At 32.7% G+C, this 18,360-nt stretch overlaps 2 protein-coding genes across 2 annotated transcripts; one reads left to right on the plus strand and one right to left on the minus strand.

Moving 5' to 3' along the window:
* Positions 1-571: 571 nt before the first annotated feature.
* LOC134254744 (uncharacterized) lies at positions 572-11,462 on the plus strand. Its single transcript, XM_062737274.1, has 7 exons — positions 572-677; positions 2,357-2,453; positions 3,358-3,854; positions 4,205-4,426; positions 4,738-4,852; positions 5,417-5,569; positions 9,743-11,462. Exons 2-7 carry the CDS (start codon positions 2,370-2,372, stop codon positions 9,980-9,982), a joined length of 1,311 nt encoding a protein of 436 aa, XP_062593258.1. The 5' UTR covers positions 572-677; positions 2,357-2,369; the 3' UTR covers positions 9,983-11,462.
* A 4,084-nt stretch (positions 11,463-15,546) lies between these two features.
* On the minus strand, positions 15,547-17,349 carry LOC134254745 (toll-like receptor 2). The gene has a single exon (XM_062737275.1). It carries the CDS (start codon positions 16,586-16,588, stop codon positions 15,638-15,640), a length of 951 nt encoding a protein of 316 aa, XP_062593259.1. The 5' UTR covers positions 16,589-17,349; the 3' UTR covers positions 15,547-15,637.
* Positions 17,350-18,360: the final 1,011 nt, after the last annotated feature.

The raw sequence follows: 18,360 nt of genomic DNA on the forward strand, positions 1-18,360 counted from the left end.
CATATCCACGATATCATAATGATGAAACCAGGGACCAATTAATAATCTCTGATGAAACATAACAAAGAGGTTGTATCAGAAAAAAGGGAAGTAACTCTTAGAAGAGTTAGAAATTGCTTATGTTACGAATTTTAGTAATATTACGATTTTTCGTATTGGACTGGACTGTGTTCAGTGGATGTAGATACAATGTATACAATGTTTACTGTCATGATTGTGAATGTTAAATGTACCATATTCTGCCTCGATCTTCATGGTGCAACAAAAAGTATATTGCGTATTAATTTATTGCAACTGCATGTTTTTTCAGAGTTGAAAATTGTTTGTACATGTATTAAAAGTATTCATTTTTTTGTGTCTTTTAATTTTATCTTCAATATCATGAAAACTGAAGATATACAGTTTTATAATTGATATTTGAATCATTTTACATAGACTGATAGGAATTTGGGATTATTGCATAATATCGCACCCCGTATGTATACACCTACACATCGTCACGAAGATGACACCTACATGGCACTTGCAAAAAAATAAAAATCGGGTTTGAAGTTCCAGAATTACTTACTCCTCAAAACAATCGACGGGCTGACAAAAATGGACAAGAAAAGTTTGAAGAAGTAGAATCTGATAACACTTTGGTTTAAAGACAAATTCCTTTATTTGATTATGTCAAAGTAAGGAAGTTTATCTTTTTAAAATGATATTTTTATATGATTCGTATTTGTTTGTTTGGACTTTGGAAAATAACGTATTGAACGTACACAATATCTGATAGAGACGTGTCTGCATAAATGACTAAATGTGTATGTCTCATTTGAATCGGCTTTTAAAATGTTTAGGTAAATAATCAAGTTAAGCAACAAAGCTAGTAATTGACCATCGATGTTTAATACTGACTGCAGAAAATTATAAGAAGTTGATACAGTAAAACTCGTTTAGTGCGAACACGGATATAACGAATTCAGGGATATAGCGAAGTTTTTCGTGGTTCCCGGCCAAATTCTTCACAATTCTTTGTAAAATTTTTACAGTTATAACGAACTTTGATATAACGAATTTACGGATATAGCGAAGTAATTTTGAATCCCGTAGAGGTTAGAAATGATGGAATTTACATCTTTTATAACGAATTTTCAAGCATCATAAAATTTGATATATTGATCTGACTTTATTTTCAGTAAGTATTTTTATTTAAAATTCAATTCATTAAAAAAAAAACCCTGTTATCCAAAGTATGTTATTTGTTATGTTATGCTTCCCTAACATATTCGGTAAAACTAGGGGTGCAGCAATGCGCCTACCCCACGATATGATACGTTTCACAGTATTCAGTTCACGGTACGATATGTATCACGATACATGACATATTGGGTTAAAAAGTCAGACGTTTGTCATCATCATGATCATATGCTTAAAACTCAAAAGTTTTTTCAAATGCTCATTACGCTAACCTCATGTTTCGTGCGGAAGCCATTTTGAAATTGTAAATGACGAACAAAAAGGGAAGAATCGGATAATTACGGACCGATTGAACCAAACCGTTGGTATCAGTTTCACGTATAATGAACGAACTGAACCATGGAAAAATAAAACTTCAAGGAAAATGTGCATATTGCAAATTTGCTATATATATAGCTATACTATTTCATTATACGGATATAATGAATTATGGATATAGTGAATTAATTACACAGGTCCCAAGGACTTTGCTATAACCAAGTTTTACTGTAACATTTTCGTATGTCTTCCAAATGCAAAGAGTTATCTTTATGAAATTGTAACAGAGTTGAGAAGTGGCTATATGTGTTGTAAATAGTGAGGCCATGCTCCTAGTGGGTTAAAAATTAACCCTTGCTCAGTCGGTAGAGCGTTGGACTTTATATCTCATATTCTGAGGGTTGTAGGTTTGAGTCACAAAGTGGACAGTGCCTAGCTAATCAGTCGTAAAATGAGAGAATCTTACATGGTGCAAACTTTTGAGATACTAAGTGCTGTTGTGGATCCGATGCCTTTCCAGTTTTAACTGGGATCAATCCCTTCAAACCTCAGGAAACATTTGGAATTTCTAGTTTGTTACGTCTCATGATATAGATATTAGATTAAAGTGAATAATAGAGGGGAAATATGAAATTTTCCTTGAAAAAATGCATTATTTAGGCAAGGATCCCATACATTTCTGTATTGCCCATATATGTGTCTCTACTGGTAAATAACAATTTCATCCCGTTGAAGAAATTGACAAAGACACTTAGAGATCAAGAACATTTAGAGAAACAAAAGTTTAAGTCATAAATTATTGCCTGTACATCTATTGGCAATAGAAAAATGTTAATGGATCTATTGTTACTTGTAGAAGATAAAGAAAAATGGCCTTGATGGGACCTAAAACCTTAACCGAGAGAACTCGGAAAAGGAAGGCGAGTGATCCAGATGATGAAAATCTGAAGTTGGTGAGAATCGTCATCTTTTGATTTAAAACATCAACTTAATAAAACAAAATTCTGTAAATTTTAAAGATGAAAGATAAAACATTGCTCTAAAATGCATTTTTGTATTTGGATAAATTGCATTGTGTGCATGCTCAACATGCTCAATTCATGTTCTACATGTCTATATGTTATTGTATTACAAAACGCCTGACGTAACATATAAAAACAGGCCCCTAAGAATGCAGACTGAGGGAGAATGGGATGAGGATTGGGGTTGCAGCTCCCCCTACATAATAAATGTATTGGGAGTATCTACTTTTTATTGTTTCTCAAAAGACTTTGAATCATCAAGCTCCAGTAATGAAATTTTAAAGCAATGCCCATTTTTATACTGGGAAATGAAATCTTTTCAAGTACATGTATGGATTAAGTCACTAGGGTGAGCAGACCTGTTTACTCTTACGATTTCACCGTATTTTGTACGGATTTTTAGTATAAAATACGTCTCACGTTTTGTTATTCTGAAAATACGGAAATCGGAAATACGTTCGTTTGGAATTTAGCTGTTAGTTTTCGTTATGATCTGTCTTCGTTTCAAGCCTTTCAATCGCTAAAAAAGATAAAAATTTCAAACACTAAGTAATGTCGGGTTGCCAAGACGCTCTGGTATAATAAAATGACAAAGACAATGTTGTTAAACCTAGTTTTTGTAATCAGAAAAACAATTGTTTTCTATTAATATATGTAAAATCGATGGGAAGTTCAATCTTACTGGCAAATTCCAAATCTCACGAAAAAATCTGATCAAAAATACTGAGAGGCGATGACATGGGTAAACAGGTCTGGGTGAGCCTTTTTACTCACAGGCCTCTTGTAAAAATGCTTAAAGTTTCTGATATTTTTATTTTTTTCTTGTTTTGGAAAGGTCTTAGACAGTGAAACCCTAGGCTCTAGTAAAGCAGAATTAAAAACAAAAAAGAAAAAGCCACCTTCACCTTACTACGATTATACCTCACTGAGTGAAGCTGAGTCAGACACAGAGTTTAGCTGCTCAGGGAGCTCAATTTCAAGTGATGAATCAGGGAACTCTAACCCAGAAAATCAATGGGACAGTCAGGACCTTGAGAACTTAAACATCTTCTTTGAGAAGACACCAGAGACATTGGAGAACTTTACCAAAGAAGTGAAGGATGCTTTCGGGAATAGGGAAGGTTTTTGTCCTGATCCCAGCAGAATGATTGATATTTTGAGGAGTCAAATGGAAGAGGATCTGACATTTTCTTATGATTTGGGAGAAGTCCGGGACATAAGATGTGCTTCAGCTAAAGACGTGATAGAGGTGAGACAGGAGGTGTCTAGGAAGATAAAGGAGGACGTCCAAAGGATGCAGGAAAAAGCAGAGGAATTTGATTCAGAGAACCTGTAAGTTATTGGATACTTGTTTTCAAAGAAGTGTTTCTAATTAATGATTTTTTTAATTCTAAAGTTTATTTATTCAAGAGTGTACAATATACACATCATCCAAAATTTAAATAAGTAAGGCCTAGATAAATAAATATGTTTCCAGTTCCCTGACTAATCCTAAATTATGAGTAGCTACTTGAAATTCTCCAGCATTAGTGAAAAGGAGAAGTCAATTGTTAAAATTTCTACATATGGATCCACCATTTAATTCCATGGATTCTAATGAAATATAGAATGGAAGGGAAAACAAAACAATTTAAAGGAAAGAAGGAAGAAATTAATTGTAATCATTTATTTTTTCTGTTCAGATTTTGCAGGGCGCTAGAATCAGCTGTGGGGAAATCTGCCCTGGAGGTCGCTGTGTTGTGTAATTCTGCCTCGCGACACTTTGCCCGGGAGACTGAGTTACTACTTAAACTGGTGCTAAGGGAGCCTATATCTACATCAAAACAAAATGAGGGAGGGCCAGACTTAAATTACTTCCAGAGCTTCTGTAAAGTGTTTGGAAAGATCTTCTTTTTAAGTGAAGGGTGAGTCTGTTAACTGTTGTTATACATGACCCCCCCCCCCCCCACCGGCATTCCCAACAACCGCCCCCAAAATATGTGGAAAAGTAGACAAGAATTGGGAAATTTCAGTTTAGGCTTGTTTGTTTAGACTTACTAAAGACCATTGGGTTTGCCAACACTTTTATTCATTGCACATTTAAATGCATACAAGTTCAAGGTATCATTCTGAATTTTTTAGGGTATGACTATTAATTATTACTAAGTTTTGATTGAAAATTAATATTTAGTGATGTCTAAGTTGTGTTTTAAAAGTCCATTTTATTTTCTTTCAGTGAATTACCTCTGGTATCCTTTACATTAAATGATTGTACTTTGAGGAAGAAGCCTGGTATTGTCTACCCTTGGTATTCTCAGTCCAGGGAGGAGGAACAATTGTTTATAACTGAGGTAAATTAGTTAACATTATACTGCAGATAGAAGTTGTTAAGTGATTGAAATCTAACTGACAGAAAAAGCTTATTAAAATATCTGAAGCAAACACGTCTATAAAGTTATTGTTATGATGTTGATATTGGTACATATCTGGCGACTGGCATTTAATGTGCTACTGAAACCAAACTTGCTGTTTTATTGTCCCACACAATTGTATGGAGTGAATGTGTGCTGTGTTTTGTTGTACATGTACATGATTGTGCTGTGCAATTGTTGCACACAAAACGATGGAGAAAACATATGCTGTGGTATAGTGCACATTTGTGCTGTATAACAGTGTGTTGTGCACAAGTCATGAGTCTCAGCAACCTAAGATTTTTTTTTTAAATCAATATAACAGTTTGAAAAGGAGTTTTCATAAAACTTGCTAATGAGGTCAATAGTTTAACATTTGAAATATTGATCAATGAGACACTGTCAAATTAATTCTTTCAAGTGCATAGTTCATTGTTTAGTACATGTACATGTACAATCAATGTACAGTACATTGTACTAACACTTGTTATTATTTAATTTCAGGTACATGAAGCACCAGTTTATCTAGGCCAAACAGACATAAAAGACCAAGTTGGTACCAAAATCATGGGACAGTTTGGAATAGAACTCATTTGCCAATTAAGACGCTCTGTATTTTATCCTAATTGTCTTGGAGTCCTCTGCATGGAAACAAAGGTAAGAACAGACAATACAAAAAAATATAGGTGCAAAGTATGTTACTGTGGTTTCATCAATTTTCGATGGCATCAATTTTCGAGGATTTTGTAAAACAGACGTTTTCGAGGAAACGTTATTTCGTGGACAAAGGCATTGCCAATACAATTGAATGTCATATTTCGTATTTCAATGTACATTTGAATTCGTGGACCTGCTCAACAACGAAATCTACGAAAATTGGTGCTCAACGAATATTGATGAAACCACAGTATTTGGATAAATCATGTCATGCTTTGTGCATTTTAGTTATGTATATTTAGGTTATCTGAGCCATAGGCTCTGGGGAGGTTTTTATGATGAAAGTTTGTCTGTTGTGTTTAGATGGAATAGAATTTTCATTTTCAACTTCTTCATATTTCAATCTGCATGGTATAAAGCATCCCTAAGAAACATGGATAAAGTGCGCAATAAATAAATAAATAAAAATAATCATTTACCCAGCCCCTTCCCAAGGTAATGTTGGGTAGATGATTGATTTATATTGAAATTAATGGGGCTGTTTAAAAATTAAATAAAAGATGAAGGGGCTAATTAAGAAGTCAAGAAAACTTTTCATACCGTAAAACAAAATATATATTAAGTTAAGAGTCTTATTTATTCATGACCCATTGCTATAATGGGGGATAATAGGATTAATCATTTACTTTTATATGGAAGGAAACAACCTCTCATAATGTCATGAAGGTCAGCTAGCTACAGTAAGAGTGTTTTATCAACCAGTGTACACTCCACTGGGATAAAAATTTTCTCAAAGAATTATGCAAAAATAGAGCTTAAAAAATCATTTAAAGTACAGAGAGAAAACATATTTTGATAAATTATTTAAGGAATCACTGTCTAGTAAGTATAGTATGCCAGGGTATCAAAGATAGTGGGAAACATGGGATAATTTGCATAATCGGTGAAGCCCATTTTGCATAAATTATTCCATGTTTCCCACTATCATTGATGTCCCTGGCATACTATACTAACTAGTAGACAGTGACTCTTTTATATTTCCATTTCATTGTAAATTAAAATTGAAGATTTAAATTTTTTTTTTTTTTTTGAAGATTTAAATTTTTAAAATGTAGACATACATTTAAGTTACCCTAAGACTTCCATGTCAATTTCAATAGTCCTCCCCCACTGACGTCATACAAAAGCAGCCGCAAAAGATTTACAAGCATATTTGGCCTCCTAAGCTCCTTACCTATTAAGAGCCATTCTCTGTAATGACTTGAAATTTTATATAGGAGCTGTGGCACGCATAGTCTCAGAATTTCTCCAAACTCTCTATGATAAAAGTCTTTGATCCCCTTAACTAAAATCAGGCAAAAATTGGTTGCTATGTGTTACAGTTACCATGGCAACATGTCTAAAAGTTTAAAAAAATGACATTTTTTACCATGTTTAGAGCCCCATAATTAACATTTGCGGCAAAGCAAACAATTGGCATTGACTGTTTCCAAAAGTTGAAGGCCTGTTGCCTCAAATGCATGATAAACAGGTTTGGTAAATCAACTATTACATACGTTACTATGGTAACAAATTATTAAAAAGTAAAAAAAAATATTCATTGAATTTTATAAAGTCATACACGTAAAAATAAAAAGCAATTATAGGATGAAATGTGATCAAATAATAGAGAAAAGAGCCTTGAAACATATACCAAGAACAAAATATGATATTTCAGTTTGGTTGGCAATGGTTGCCAAGGTTTTTATAGAACAGAGAGCCTTCAAATTTACACTCTGTATGTTTAAATCTGATCCTATCTTTTAAGAGAGCACATTTCCTCATAACTAATGATCAATTTTTAAAGATGTTGGTGTAGTCCTTATTTTCCCATTTAAAAAAATTTAGATCGGATTCTTTAAATAGAGCACTGCTATGGAAATAAGCAGAAAAAATATGCTTAAAAATCTGAAAAATATTTTGTTACCTTGGATACGTACCCTCAAATGTAGATTCCCAAAACTTTTATGATTGATATTTATTAACAGCTGACCTGACTTTTAATTTTGACTATCATCCAATCTCTAACTGGATGCAAGAAGCTGGCACACAGGGTTTAATATTGATATAAAGTTCACAAAATCGAACAATTTCCCTTCTCGGTAACCATAGCAACAGTGTTGTTTTCTTCGTCAAGTTTGATCAATATATGATATTCAACTTCAGTTCTAACAGATAAGTACTATTCAAGCTGAGTCCTTTAATTTGTTTCTTAATTATATGGCAATTTGATTCTTAATGCAGCGAATAATAATTCACTTTTAAGCACTGGTACTTTGTTTCCATGGTAACACTGCAAAGTAGCAATTATACCCAATATTTCTTATGGTTTTGGTGTTGCAAGGTCCTAAGCATGTATATTTGCCAGTCTTAAATTTTCATGTTTTTCCTCAAGACAGTAGCATTAACCCAATCTTAGTTACTGGTTTTGCATGGTTACACTATGTTACCATGGCAACCATTAAAGTTATTTATAGAATAATATTGCTTATACTTATATACTTAAGGTCAAACATTTTCATTGTTTTTCTTAAGTCGTTGATTGAGTTTGAGCATGTAACACCTACTATTAGTGAATATGGAGTGTTTTTCAGCATATTTCAGCATTTTAAATGTATTCCAAATGTACCCTTGGTTACCACTTACTTAGAGATATATTCTAAACAGTTTCTTTACAGTATAAGTAACATCAAGGTGTCATGTTTTTGTGAGAATGATTTGTTTGCTTTTCTAGTTTTTATCAAGCCATAGTCAAGATTTAAAGTGGCTGAAAATCTCGATTTTTCAAACTTTTCCGGCTGTTGCCATAGCAACCGAGACACTTAGCAACGAAATTTTGTTTGATATTTGTTTCTGGTGTCAAGTACTAAGCATGGGTGAAGTTTCATCAAAATCGGTGACCATGCGTGGCAACGAAGTTTAAGTGGTTACAGAGAATGGTTATTAACATGCCTTATTTACATTCCTGTAGAATAATTAAGATATCAACTCTGCTAACTTTCAAAGAGTTATCACAGAAAAAAAATGGAAATGGTAATATCAATAAATTTTAATGTTAAGGAGGCTCATTACACCACTTTTTGATGACGTACTACACAAAAAAATTAGCCTCCATTGTGTTGACCGGTTTGCTCAGGGAACGAGTAGTGTAGGTACCTCTATAATATGACACTGACCTTTAAAACGCTGTAAAAATAGATGAAACATGCGGTGTTGTAAACAGTGAAATCAAAGTAACGGATTCATTATGCATAAACCAAGAAGAATTGCTTTTAGGCAGAAACAAAAGAAAGCAACAGTCAAATCTTCGCCAAACAAGTAATGCCAATTTCATAGCCATGCATGCAGTGAACTCTTTCAATCACTGACATGTATGTATTTAGGAAATTCGATTTAAAATCTACAACCTTATTGAAATTAAAATTTTATTTAATTGCACTATTTACTGTGTTGGTGTTATTTTATATATTTGTTTTATTGATTTAAATGTATACTCTGACAATTTAAAGCTTTATTATGAATTTCAGATGTAATGTCAAACGTTCCATAGTGTTTTAAGTCTTGGCTAATTAGGAAAGATAACTCTTGAAAGTGGACTTTTTATACTAAATATTTTTTAAATTGGATTTTTCTTTTCCTTTAAATATTCTTCATTCAATTTGACACATGTAATTCATTGAAATACATTCCTTGTCTCTTCAGAACATATTTTTTAAACGTTTTATGCATAGATTAAAAAGATAATGACATTAATTGTTTTCTAGGAGAAAATTATTTTTTCTAATAAAATTGTTATTAGGTATTATGAGGTATTTTCACTTTGTGTACTTGTCTTAAGAAGATGCCCATCATTTGACACTGAAAGTTCTGCAATGCTGTGAAAAATAAAACTGAAATAAAACATTTCACTGAAATAAAACAAAAACTAAAAAATTCTAAAAAAAATATTTATAATATCAATACCCCCATCTGGATATTTGACATCTACATTATAAGTGGTGCTGTATTGAAATCTAACATAAACTGTGGATGTAATGAGCCACCTTAAATATTTGCATTGTTTCTAAGGTAAAACAGAAAAAAGGGTAACACAGATTAGCATTGTATCCGTTGAGTCTCTTGTTTTTGTTGCAGTTAATTTTTGTATTACTGAAAGTATCAAAGAAGCATGCCATCAGCCTATATAAAGGGCAGGAGGGTTCCACAGAAGATCCAGGGAAGTGTAATGGGCAGAGGGGTTCCACAGAAGATCCAGGGAAGATAATGTACACAGAACCACTAGACATACTTAAAGCCGAGGACAGGGTAAAAATGGCTAAGCTTCTCTTCTGGTTAGGATGTCTTCAGGATCCGAAAAAACACCGGTTTTGTTGATTTGTACTGTATGTGTGAAGCATACTTAAGAAAGTCTTACTTTCATTTATTTTTTCATCATAAAAAAAACACCAGTGTTTACCTAGCGGTCCTACTAAACAGAGTACACTAGTACAATAGAGTACTTTAGGGTACGCTAATAAAATTTTATAATTTAATGCACTTAAACTGCATTTAGCATGTTTCTCTACAGTAGTTTAACATAATAAACGTACATTTTAAATAAAATGCACATATGTTTTTAATTAGGGAAGTTATTTTAATTTTTTTTATTTCAGGTTATGGTTTATTGATTGATCCCAATGATCCCGATCTTATTTAAATTCAAATGTTTGAATTTTAGTGCGAAAAACTACAGTGTATTTAAATTTTTGATAAATGAAATTTAGCTGAAATTAAAAAGTCTGAAAGAAAATTGTAATCAAGATTGGGGTGTTAACATGTTTATAAAACCTCTAATGCTTTGAATCATGAATATTGCTTTCTTGTCAAAGTATCGCTAAAAATACAAAAATGTGGGACAATATTATTTTAAAGGTTGTATATAGATAAATCAACAGTCTAATTATATTAAAATGCACGATTTTCTAGTGTACTCTGAAGACTCTATCACATTCTAGCGTACTCTGTTTAGTAGTACCTCAGTTTTGTTGATTTATACCAAAAAAAAAAAGTGAAACATATGACAGCCGTCACTATTTTATTGTCCCAAAAACTTGGTTTGTTGATACATACTGTGTACAGTATATGTTAAACATGCTTTAGGCAGCCTTTCTTTATTTCATCATCCTAAAAAACACCGGTTTTGTTGATATATATATATATACTGTATATGTTAAACCCATTTTATATGGCAGCTGTTCATTATTTCATCATAGTGTAAAAGAGAAATTTATGTTAATTATGTTATAATATAAATATATGTTGAAAATTAAAGAGGTATTAACCTTAACCTTGATTATATTTATTTAATTAATAAAATAATTTCATGTAATAAATTCTACAAGTGCTTTATAAGGTCACCTAAGTAAACTCAGGTGACCTATTGCTATTCGTTTTCATTCGCCCTCATGCGTGGTTCCTCAAGTGTTAACATTTAAACATTTCAGCTTCTTCTCTGAAAAGGCTGAACCAATTTCAACAGATTTTGGCATATAACATCTATAGGTGAAGGGGAACAAAAATTGTGAATTTCATGGTCTATGGGGCCTGGGGGTTGGGCCAAATCCACTAACTTTAGTGCAATATTTAAAACTCTTCTTTTTTACTCCTGGACATAAAGCATTCAAACTGTTGGTTTGATTGTAATCAGCATTGTGTCCTCTAGCAAAATTGTGAAATTCATGGCCGCATGGTCAGGGGTTGTAGTGCTAAGGTAGGGCTATTTATATTATGTAGTGAAAAGGCACTATAATTTCTTTGAAAATCTTCTTCTCTGCTCCTGAGTATTAAATAATAATGAGCAAGTTATGATGAGCAAGGGTGCCTCTACCAATAATGTTAATTTTTTGGCCCCATGGTCATGGGTTGTGGTGTAAGGTCGGGACTCTATTGATATTATATTGAAAATGCATTAATTCCTTGAAAATCTTTTTCTTTGGTCCATGTACATGTACATAGTTATGATGAACAAGAGTGCCTCTTTCAAAATTGTGAATTTTATGGCCCCAGGGTCAAGGGTTCTGGTGTTAAGATGGAGCTGTATTGATTACATGTATATTGTGAAAATGATTATTTCTTTGAAAATCGTCTATTCTGTTCCTGGGTATTAAATAAACTAACTAAAAACATAGTTATGATGAGCAATAATGCTTCTACCAAATTTTTGATTTTATGTTCCCATTGTCAGGGGTTCTGATGTTAGGATGTGGCTCTTATGACTATAAAGTGAAAATACATTATATTTATGAAAATCTTTTCCTCTGTTCCTGAGTAATAAGGAGATGAACTACCTATATTGTTCCGATGTGCAAGGAATCATCTTCCAGAATTGTGAAATTCAAGACCCCTGGATCAGGGATACCAAGAAGGGGGGGGGGGTGCTCTACTTATATACTGAAAATGTATTGTTTGAAATCTGCTCCTTGGTTTTAAACAAACATCTTTAATAAGCAAGTCTGCCTTTTCAAACATTGTGCAATGTGTAGACCTAGGGTCAGGGGTTCATGTGTGGTAGTGGCACTTTTGATTATTGCTGAATATCACTGAGAAGTTGAAATGCAATGTTTTATTCCCTTACCCTGTGTATGGGTATTAAGTAACCAAATTAAGCAATTGCTAACTGTACATGTGTATAGTTATGGTTAGCAATAGTGCCTCTTTCAAAATTGTGAATGCCATAGCATCTAGCTTAAAAGTTGCACCAAATTCAATCAATTGAACGTTGTTGCATAATGCTTAGGTAACCTATAAGGCCCATAAGACTTTTTTGTTTTGTTTTGTTTGTTTTTATTTTGTTAACATAGTGCTAAGAATTTTGTTTTGTTTGTAAATATATCCTTATTTACATATATGTAAATAAGGATATATTTCTGTGATATTACAGTTTTATTTAAGGACGTTCGATCCTGATATTTTGAGCGTATTTCGCGCAGGTCCTTTATTCATAAAATTAAGCATCATTTTTAGGTTCTAACAATAAAATTAAATTCTACAATGCAAATTAAAGTATATTCAATGAAAAAACCTCGATTAAATTCCATTCAAGTAGAATTAAGCTAGGGACTATATTTTGTGATGGAAGATTTTTTAGACGAAAATGGTCAGTTTTTTTTTTCCATTTGAACTTTACTCGTACTGTTAGCTGGTTCTGAAATATCTATTAAATTATTTCTCATGAATTCTATCAACAAAGTGTGACAATAATATTAATAAATGTGAAAATCCGGGAAAAATTGAACCAACTTTAACGTAAAATTCACACTTTTTTAGTAATATCTGAAAATGTACACCCCCACTTTTGATGTTCTTTTCTAAATATTCAAGATAAACTTGACCTATCTGCTTATCTGCTTAAATTCAGAAAAAGTTTAAGACTTTAAAATAATTTTCTTGCTTATTATATTTTCAATGCCGGAAAAATAACATTTTATTAGTGCAGAAAGGTCAAATAATTGATTATGCGAAGCAATTTGAAACTTTTTCTTAGTCACAATTTTTAAGTGTCTTTTTTTAAACAGACTTAGAATTCATTTTGTTTTATGCTGTAATCGAATAAAAATATTGGATGGAAAACGTCGAAGATGTAATTTTTAATTAAGACACAAATTTCAGTGCAGAAAGGTCAAATTAAATGTACTGTAGCGCTAAATGAAGCATATTGACCCCCATATTTTGATTTGAATTTTAATTAAGCTATGTATGTAGATACTAAAAATATACTTGGCAAAAAAAGTTTAAGACTTTAAATATCAGGATCGAACGTCGTTAAAAAAAACCGCCCATTACTCCTACAGTTTCAGTCTAATTTCTGAAATTTACATTTGAAATTTTGAATGAAAGAAGAGACAAAGATAAAGGATTCTTTTTTATTTTTCATTTCAATGAACAACAGAAAAAATTACAGATATTCTGAATTGATCACCTTCCGGCCTTAAACATGAATTATTCTTGTGTGAATCTTAGCTATCTGTATGTCGCATTGATATGTCAGCAATGAGGGGAATGCATTCAAAGACCTGTATTGCATTTATATGTATCCGGATAACCATTCATGTAAGATATTGTAAATGTATTATATTTAGAAAGTACGATATTTGGATACTAGTATATGAATCTTCAAAAATCAAATTCATTTCTTATATAACACAATTAGCCAATGTGTTTGGATTAAAAAGACTTCTGTAAGTTCATAGTTTTATTATAAGTCACAGCAAAGGTATCAAACAATCAATGATACATGAAGAGTTCAATTATAAAGATCTCGGAGCCAAGATGGTGAAAGCTCACATAGTCATTGTGTCAGATAGGGCCCAGAGCTAAGTTCGTAAAAGCTCTCATGGTCCGTCTCGGAGCTAAGATGTTAAAAGCTTTCATAGTCCATCTCGGAGCTAGGATGGTAAAAGCTATTGATACTCAGTGGCGCATCTTTTGTACAAGCAGCTGCATCATAGGGTTCACATATTTGGTAATAGCAATTAGTTAGTTAGAGTGTCACTTCATTAATATTAACATTGTCCACCCCTCACTGAAGCTCTGTCTCCCATCTCCTTATAGGATACAGCAATGTCCTCTGTTTACATTATTTAACATTCTCCAGTTAATTAGATGGCTGCAGCTCTGCACAGAGTGTGATTGGAAATGTCAATGCTCGAGAACAACACATCGTAAAACTAATTGTCCGTCAAATGAAGACGCTCTGTTATTGTATTCTATCTCCCAGAGTTTGTAAACAAGTTTGTAATTAAAATATTATTGTCCGTCGCTCTACGCACTAATAGTATCAATTAAAATTCATAACACAATATTAAAACATAGATAAATGTACTGTATAAATTAATATATCAATTAAACTTATAATGTATATGCTCATTGTGTTACACTTACATGTATATTTACATTATTCTTTTGATGACTTGCCATGAATTTATGCAATTCAACTGTTATTGTTAAAGTAGAATAGAGTAGACTATATGTTTTTTATATCAAGTGCAGTTCTAAGATGTAACAATAGAGATATTCATGCTTATTCCTGGTGAATATGTAATGTAGTTCATGAGAAAATGAAATGCATTTTATTTTGTAAAGATTCATAGGGGAAATTTATTCGAAATGTAAATATTAACGTCGTACTTGATTTAGCGGTTTCTGCATTCCGCCAAAGCCGTTAAAAAGAATATATACAGCCAAATTTAATACGTTTACAGTATATGCTTACAAAAGATAAATAGTTTTCCAATATACATTAAAAAAACAAGATGTGCTAGTGAAACATTGATGCCACAGTATGGCAACTTATGGCAAACTTCAAGGTTGAAAATTCCTAAATGAAATTCAAATGTAAAATACGGTTAAAATTGTTTCTTATCAAGAGGATGGTCTCTTCTCAAAGAAAAAAACCTATTCAATAAGAGAGCCTCTAAATTAATACTACATGTAACTATTCAGAAGTTATGGTCATGTTAAAGTTTTTACAAAGTCGTTCCAACTCAAAGGTCAAGGTTAAAAGGTCAAAAATATTTAAACTAATTGAAAAGTCTTCTTCACAATTATTAGTAACTAATTATGTAATGGTAATGAACGGGATTTCATTTACCTGAAGACAATATAATACACATTTAGTAATAAGTGTTTCCTTGGTCTAAGTACTTGGTCCATGCATCTCTATAATAAGATAAATACTTTAGTGAAGTAAGTTATAAAGTTGTATATATACAGTGGACCGTCAGATATCCGGACGCCAGATATCCGGATGCTTCAGTATCCGGACGCCTTTTCATCGGAACAAAATTTTAAAATGTTATTCTGTCTTGTTTAACTGGTGATATAGATATCCGGATGCTTCACATATCCGGACAAATTGACTGGGAACCAAAGCGTCCGGATAAATGAGGGTCCACTGTACATGTTAATCATAAAGAAACAATGTATTTCATTTGAAAATGAAACAAAAAAAGATAACAGATTTCATCTCAAAAAGTACACGTATTTTGCCTTTCAATTGTCGTCCATGAATTTCTTGATTGTCTCCCAAAACATTCTCTGCCCTGTTTTATTTTCCGTCCACTCGACATGAGGTATAGACTTGAGGAGCACTTTCAGGGATCTGTTGATGTGTTCGGAGTGTATATCCTCCAGTAACACTAGAAAAAGCTTATGACCGTCCCCGTCTGCCAGAGTGTGACTTGCCATAGCTGTCTCATACTTACACCACTGATCATCCATAAAATTATTGGAGAGAACCAACATTAACTTCCTGCTCGTGTCGATACTTTCGAGGATGTTCTCCACATAAACTCCCCCTGGAATGATATCTCTTTCGTGTAGACAGAGTTTATATATGTGGTTTCTTTCGAGCATTCGAACCAGTTCCGACATGATCCATTTTCTGTCGTTTGTGTTGTAGGCAATAAAAGCATCATATAAAAATTTTTCATCATTGGTAAATCTTTTGTATCCCAATGGTTTTCTGTTTTTGCAGATGTATATATAATATTTGATATCCCAGCGAAATTTTCTTAAGAGAACAGTAGTGAAGATCACAACTGACAAAAGTCCACAGGAAGTAAAGGATAGAATGATATATGGGTTTATTTTGTGACACTCCGAAACTGGATCAAAGTTCGATAGGCTTTTCTCCTTTAACTCAGCTGGGGAATGACAAATATAGTTGTTTGGGTACCCAATCGCTCTGTTTTTGTTGTTTTCTATCCATACTCTGAACCACTCCAGCTGGCATCCACAGTCAAAGGGATTAAAGGATACATGAAGAAAGAAATCTTTCTTCTCCCAGAGAACGCGTGGCAAAAATGTTTTATTGATATTACTCAAAATATTGTTTTGAAGAACTAATGTATTGAAATGGGATAGATTTTGATAAACGTCTCCTTGGATTTCCTTAATTTTATTATAGCTGTAAAATGATGTATCTAAGGTTTGTAAAATCATTAAGAGGAGTCATCTGGCTTATTCCACCATTAATGATTGTCAAGGATATTAATTGTTTCAGAGGTTGCAGCACTTTCCTAAGATCAGTTTTAGAAAAATCGGTATTTTTTATTATCAAAACCTTTAGATTTGGACATGTTTCTAACATATATCTGAATTCCTTATGTTTTATATCCACAATTCGTTCGATGGACCGTGTTTGAAGAGATCGTGATCTTAACGCATCTTTCTGCAAAACAACTCCTCGTAGATTACCTATGATAAGAGTTTGTAGAAGGCGCATAGCAGAAAACGAAAACATGGCGATTTTCGGCAAAGGATTCAGTGAAATATTTAGAAATGTAACTTGTTGGAGGCAGTGACCCTGGATATTAAAAAACGTTTGTACGCATCAAAACATTTTCTGCCATATACAGTTTTTTGAAGGTTTGGAAATGCTGGTGTCGTGGTGTCATTCAAACAGAATTGGGGGAGAGTTTCAAAGTAATTTTCTGTGAAATTCAGCTATTCTAAAGTATCCATTTGAATAGATGGTTTGCAAAAATCAAATAGGAAGTTGCTTCCAAAATCTAATTTTCTGAGCTTTGATAATCTTTTAAAAGAGAAAAAAGCAAAATATCGTATACGACAGGATCGAACTACGATTTCTTCCAGCCCCATTAACCAAGATGTAAAGAATATTCTATACAGAATAAACGGACGTATTCCAGTATGTAAATCAGTGTCAGACATATTTAGCACTTTCACATTTGATCTTCCGAGTTGTCGTACACCATTGTATATATCTATTATATGTAACTCATTTTAAGCTAAGTCGATGCTAGCCAGGCTTTGTAAATCCTCAAAAGAATCTTCTGACATATTTCTTATTTGACAATGATCTATCATTAAGTTTGTTATATTCAAATGGTGGATAGGGTTGAATGTGTCGTACAATAGATATGATATATTATTTCCTGAAAATATTAAAGTGTTAATACTCCTCGGCAGTCCGTTTGGGATAACTTCAAGGTTTCTATTGGAACAATCCGCAGTAAGTCTGTCTGGACAAAAGCATACGCTACCAGGACAGAAATTCTCTTTTGCTTCTCCCTGAACGATGATCATAACGATAACCATCATTCGGAGGACGAAGGATTCCATTGTTCTCTCGAAAAAAAAGTAAGTAGAGAAATCAAATTTCAATTTTCAAGACTTTTGAATCCCTTATTTTTGTTTTTAAAAGAACTTTAATTTAATTTTCTTAAATATTTATTTGTGGGATTGTTTAAAACAAAAGATAAAGTCTAATTATTAAAGATTATAGAAAAAAAATATTTTAAAACTCATATTTCAATATTAAACAAACTTGTTAATACATATGTAGTAAGAAAGAATTAGCAGAGGTGGGGTTATCAAAAAGTCGTATGGCTAAAGCCATAGAATTAATGCTATGTACTATGCTCACACCTCCATGGCATCAGATCCCACCTCTGATGTTTTGGAAGTCCACGTTTCTTCTGCTTCTATTTTGTATTGTTTTTTACATTTCTGAGCTTCAATACTGTTCCCATTCTCTCTAAACATGTATTTCATGCTGCGCTTACAAAAGGTAACAGGAACATCAAACAACAGAAGTTAAAAAGATATTAAGTAATTAAACTTCAGCTTCAGCCCAAAATATCTAATCATTTTAACAAACATTCCTGATTAAGAGGCCGTGTCAGTAACCATTGAGTATTGTATATAAAGTGAGTGGAATGTGAAAAAAAATATTTTGCTTTAATATTTGG

The sequence above is a fragment of the Saccostrea cucullata genome, unplaced genomic scaffold (genome assembly GCF_032062105.1).
Source record: "Saccostrea cucullata isolate Sc308-1 unplaced genomic scaffold, CSIRO_AGI_Scuc_v1 ctg4154, whole genome shotgun sequence".
Lineage (NCBI taxonomy): Eukaryota > Metazoa > Mollusca > Bivalvia > Ostreida > Ostreidae > Saccostrea > Saccostrea cuccullata.

What these genes read in the sequence shown, in the direction of transcription:
- LOC134254745 (XM_062737275.1), bottom strand. Translation starts at nt 16,588, where the DNA reads ATGATTTTACAAACCTTAGATACATCATTTTACAGCTATAATAAAATT.
- LOC134254744 (XM_062737274.1), top strand. Translation starts at nt 2,370, where the DNA reads ATGGCCTTGATGGGACCTAAAACCTTAACCGAGAGAACTCGGAAAAGG. An exon ending in ATCTTCTTTTTAAGTGAAGG is followed by an intron (nt 4,427 to 4,737) that starts GTGAGTCTGTTA and finishes ATTTTCTTTCAG; the next exon opens with TGAATTACCTCTGGTATCCT. An exon ending in TCCTCTGCATGGAAACAAAG is followed by an intron (nt 5,570 to 9,742) that starts GTAAGAACAGAC and finishes TTTTTGTTGCAG; the next exon opens with TTAATTTTTGTATTACTGAA.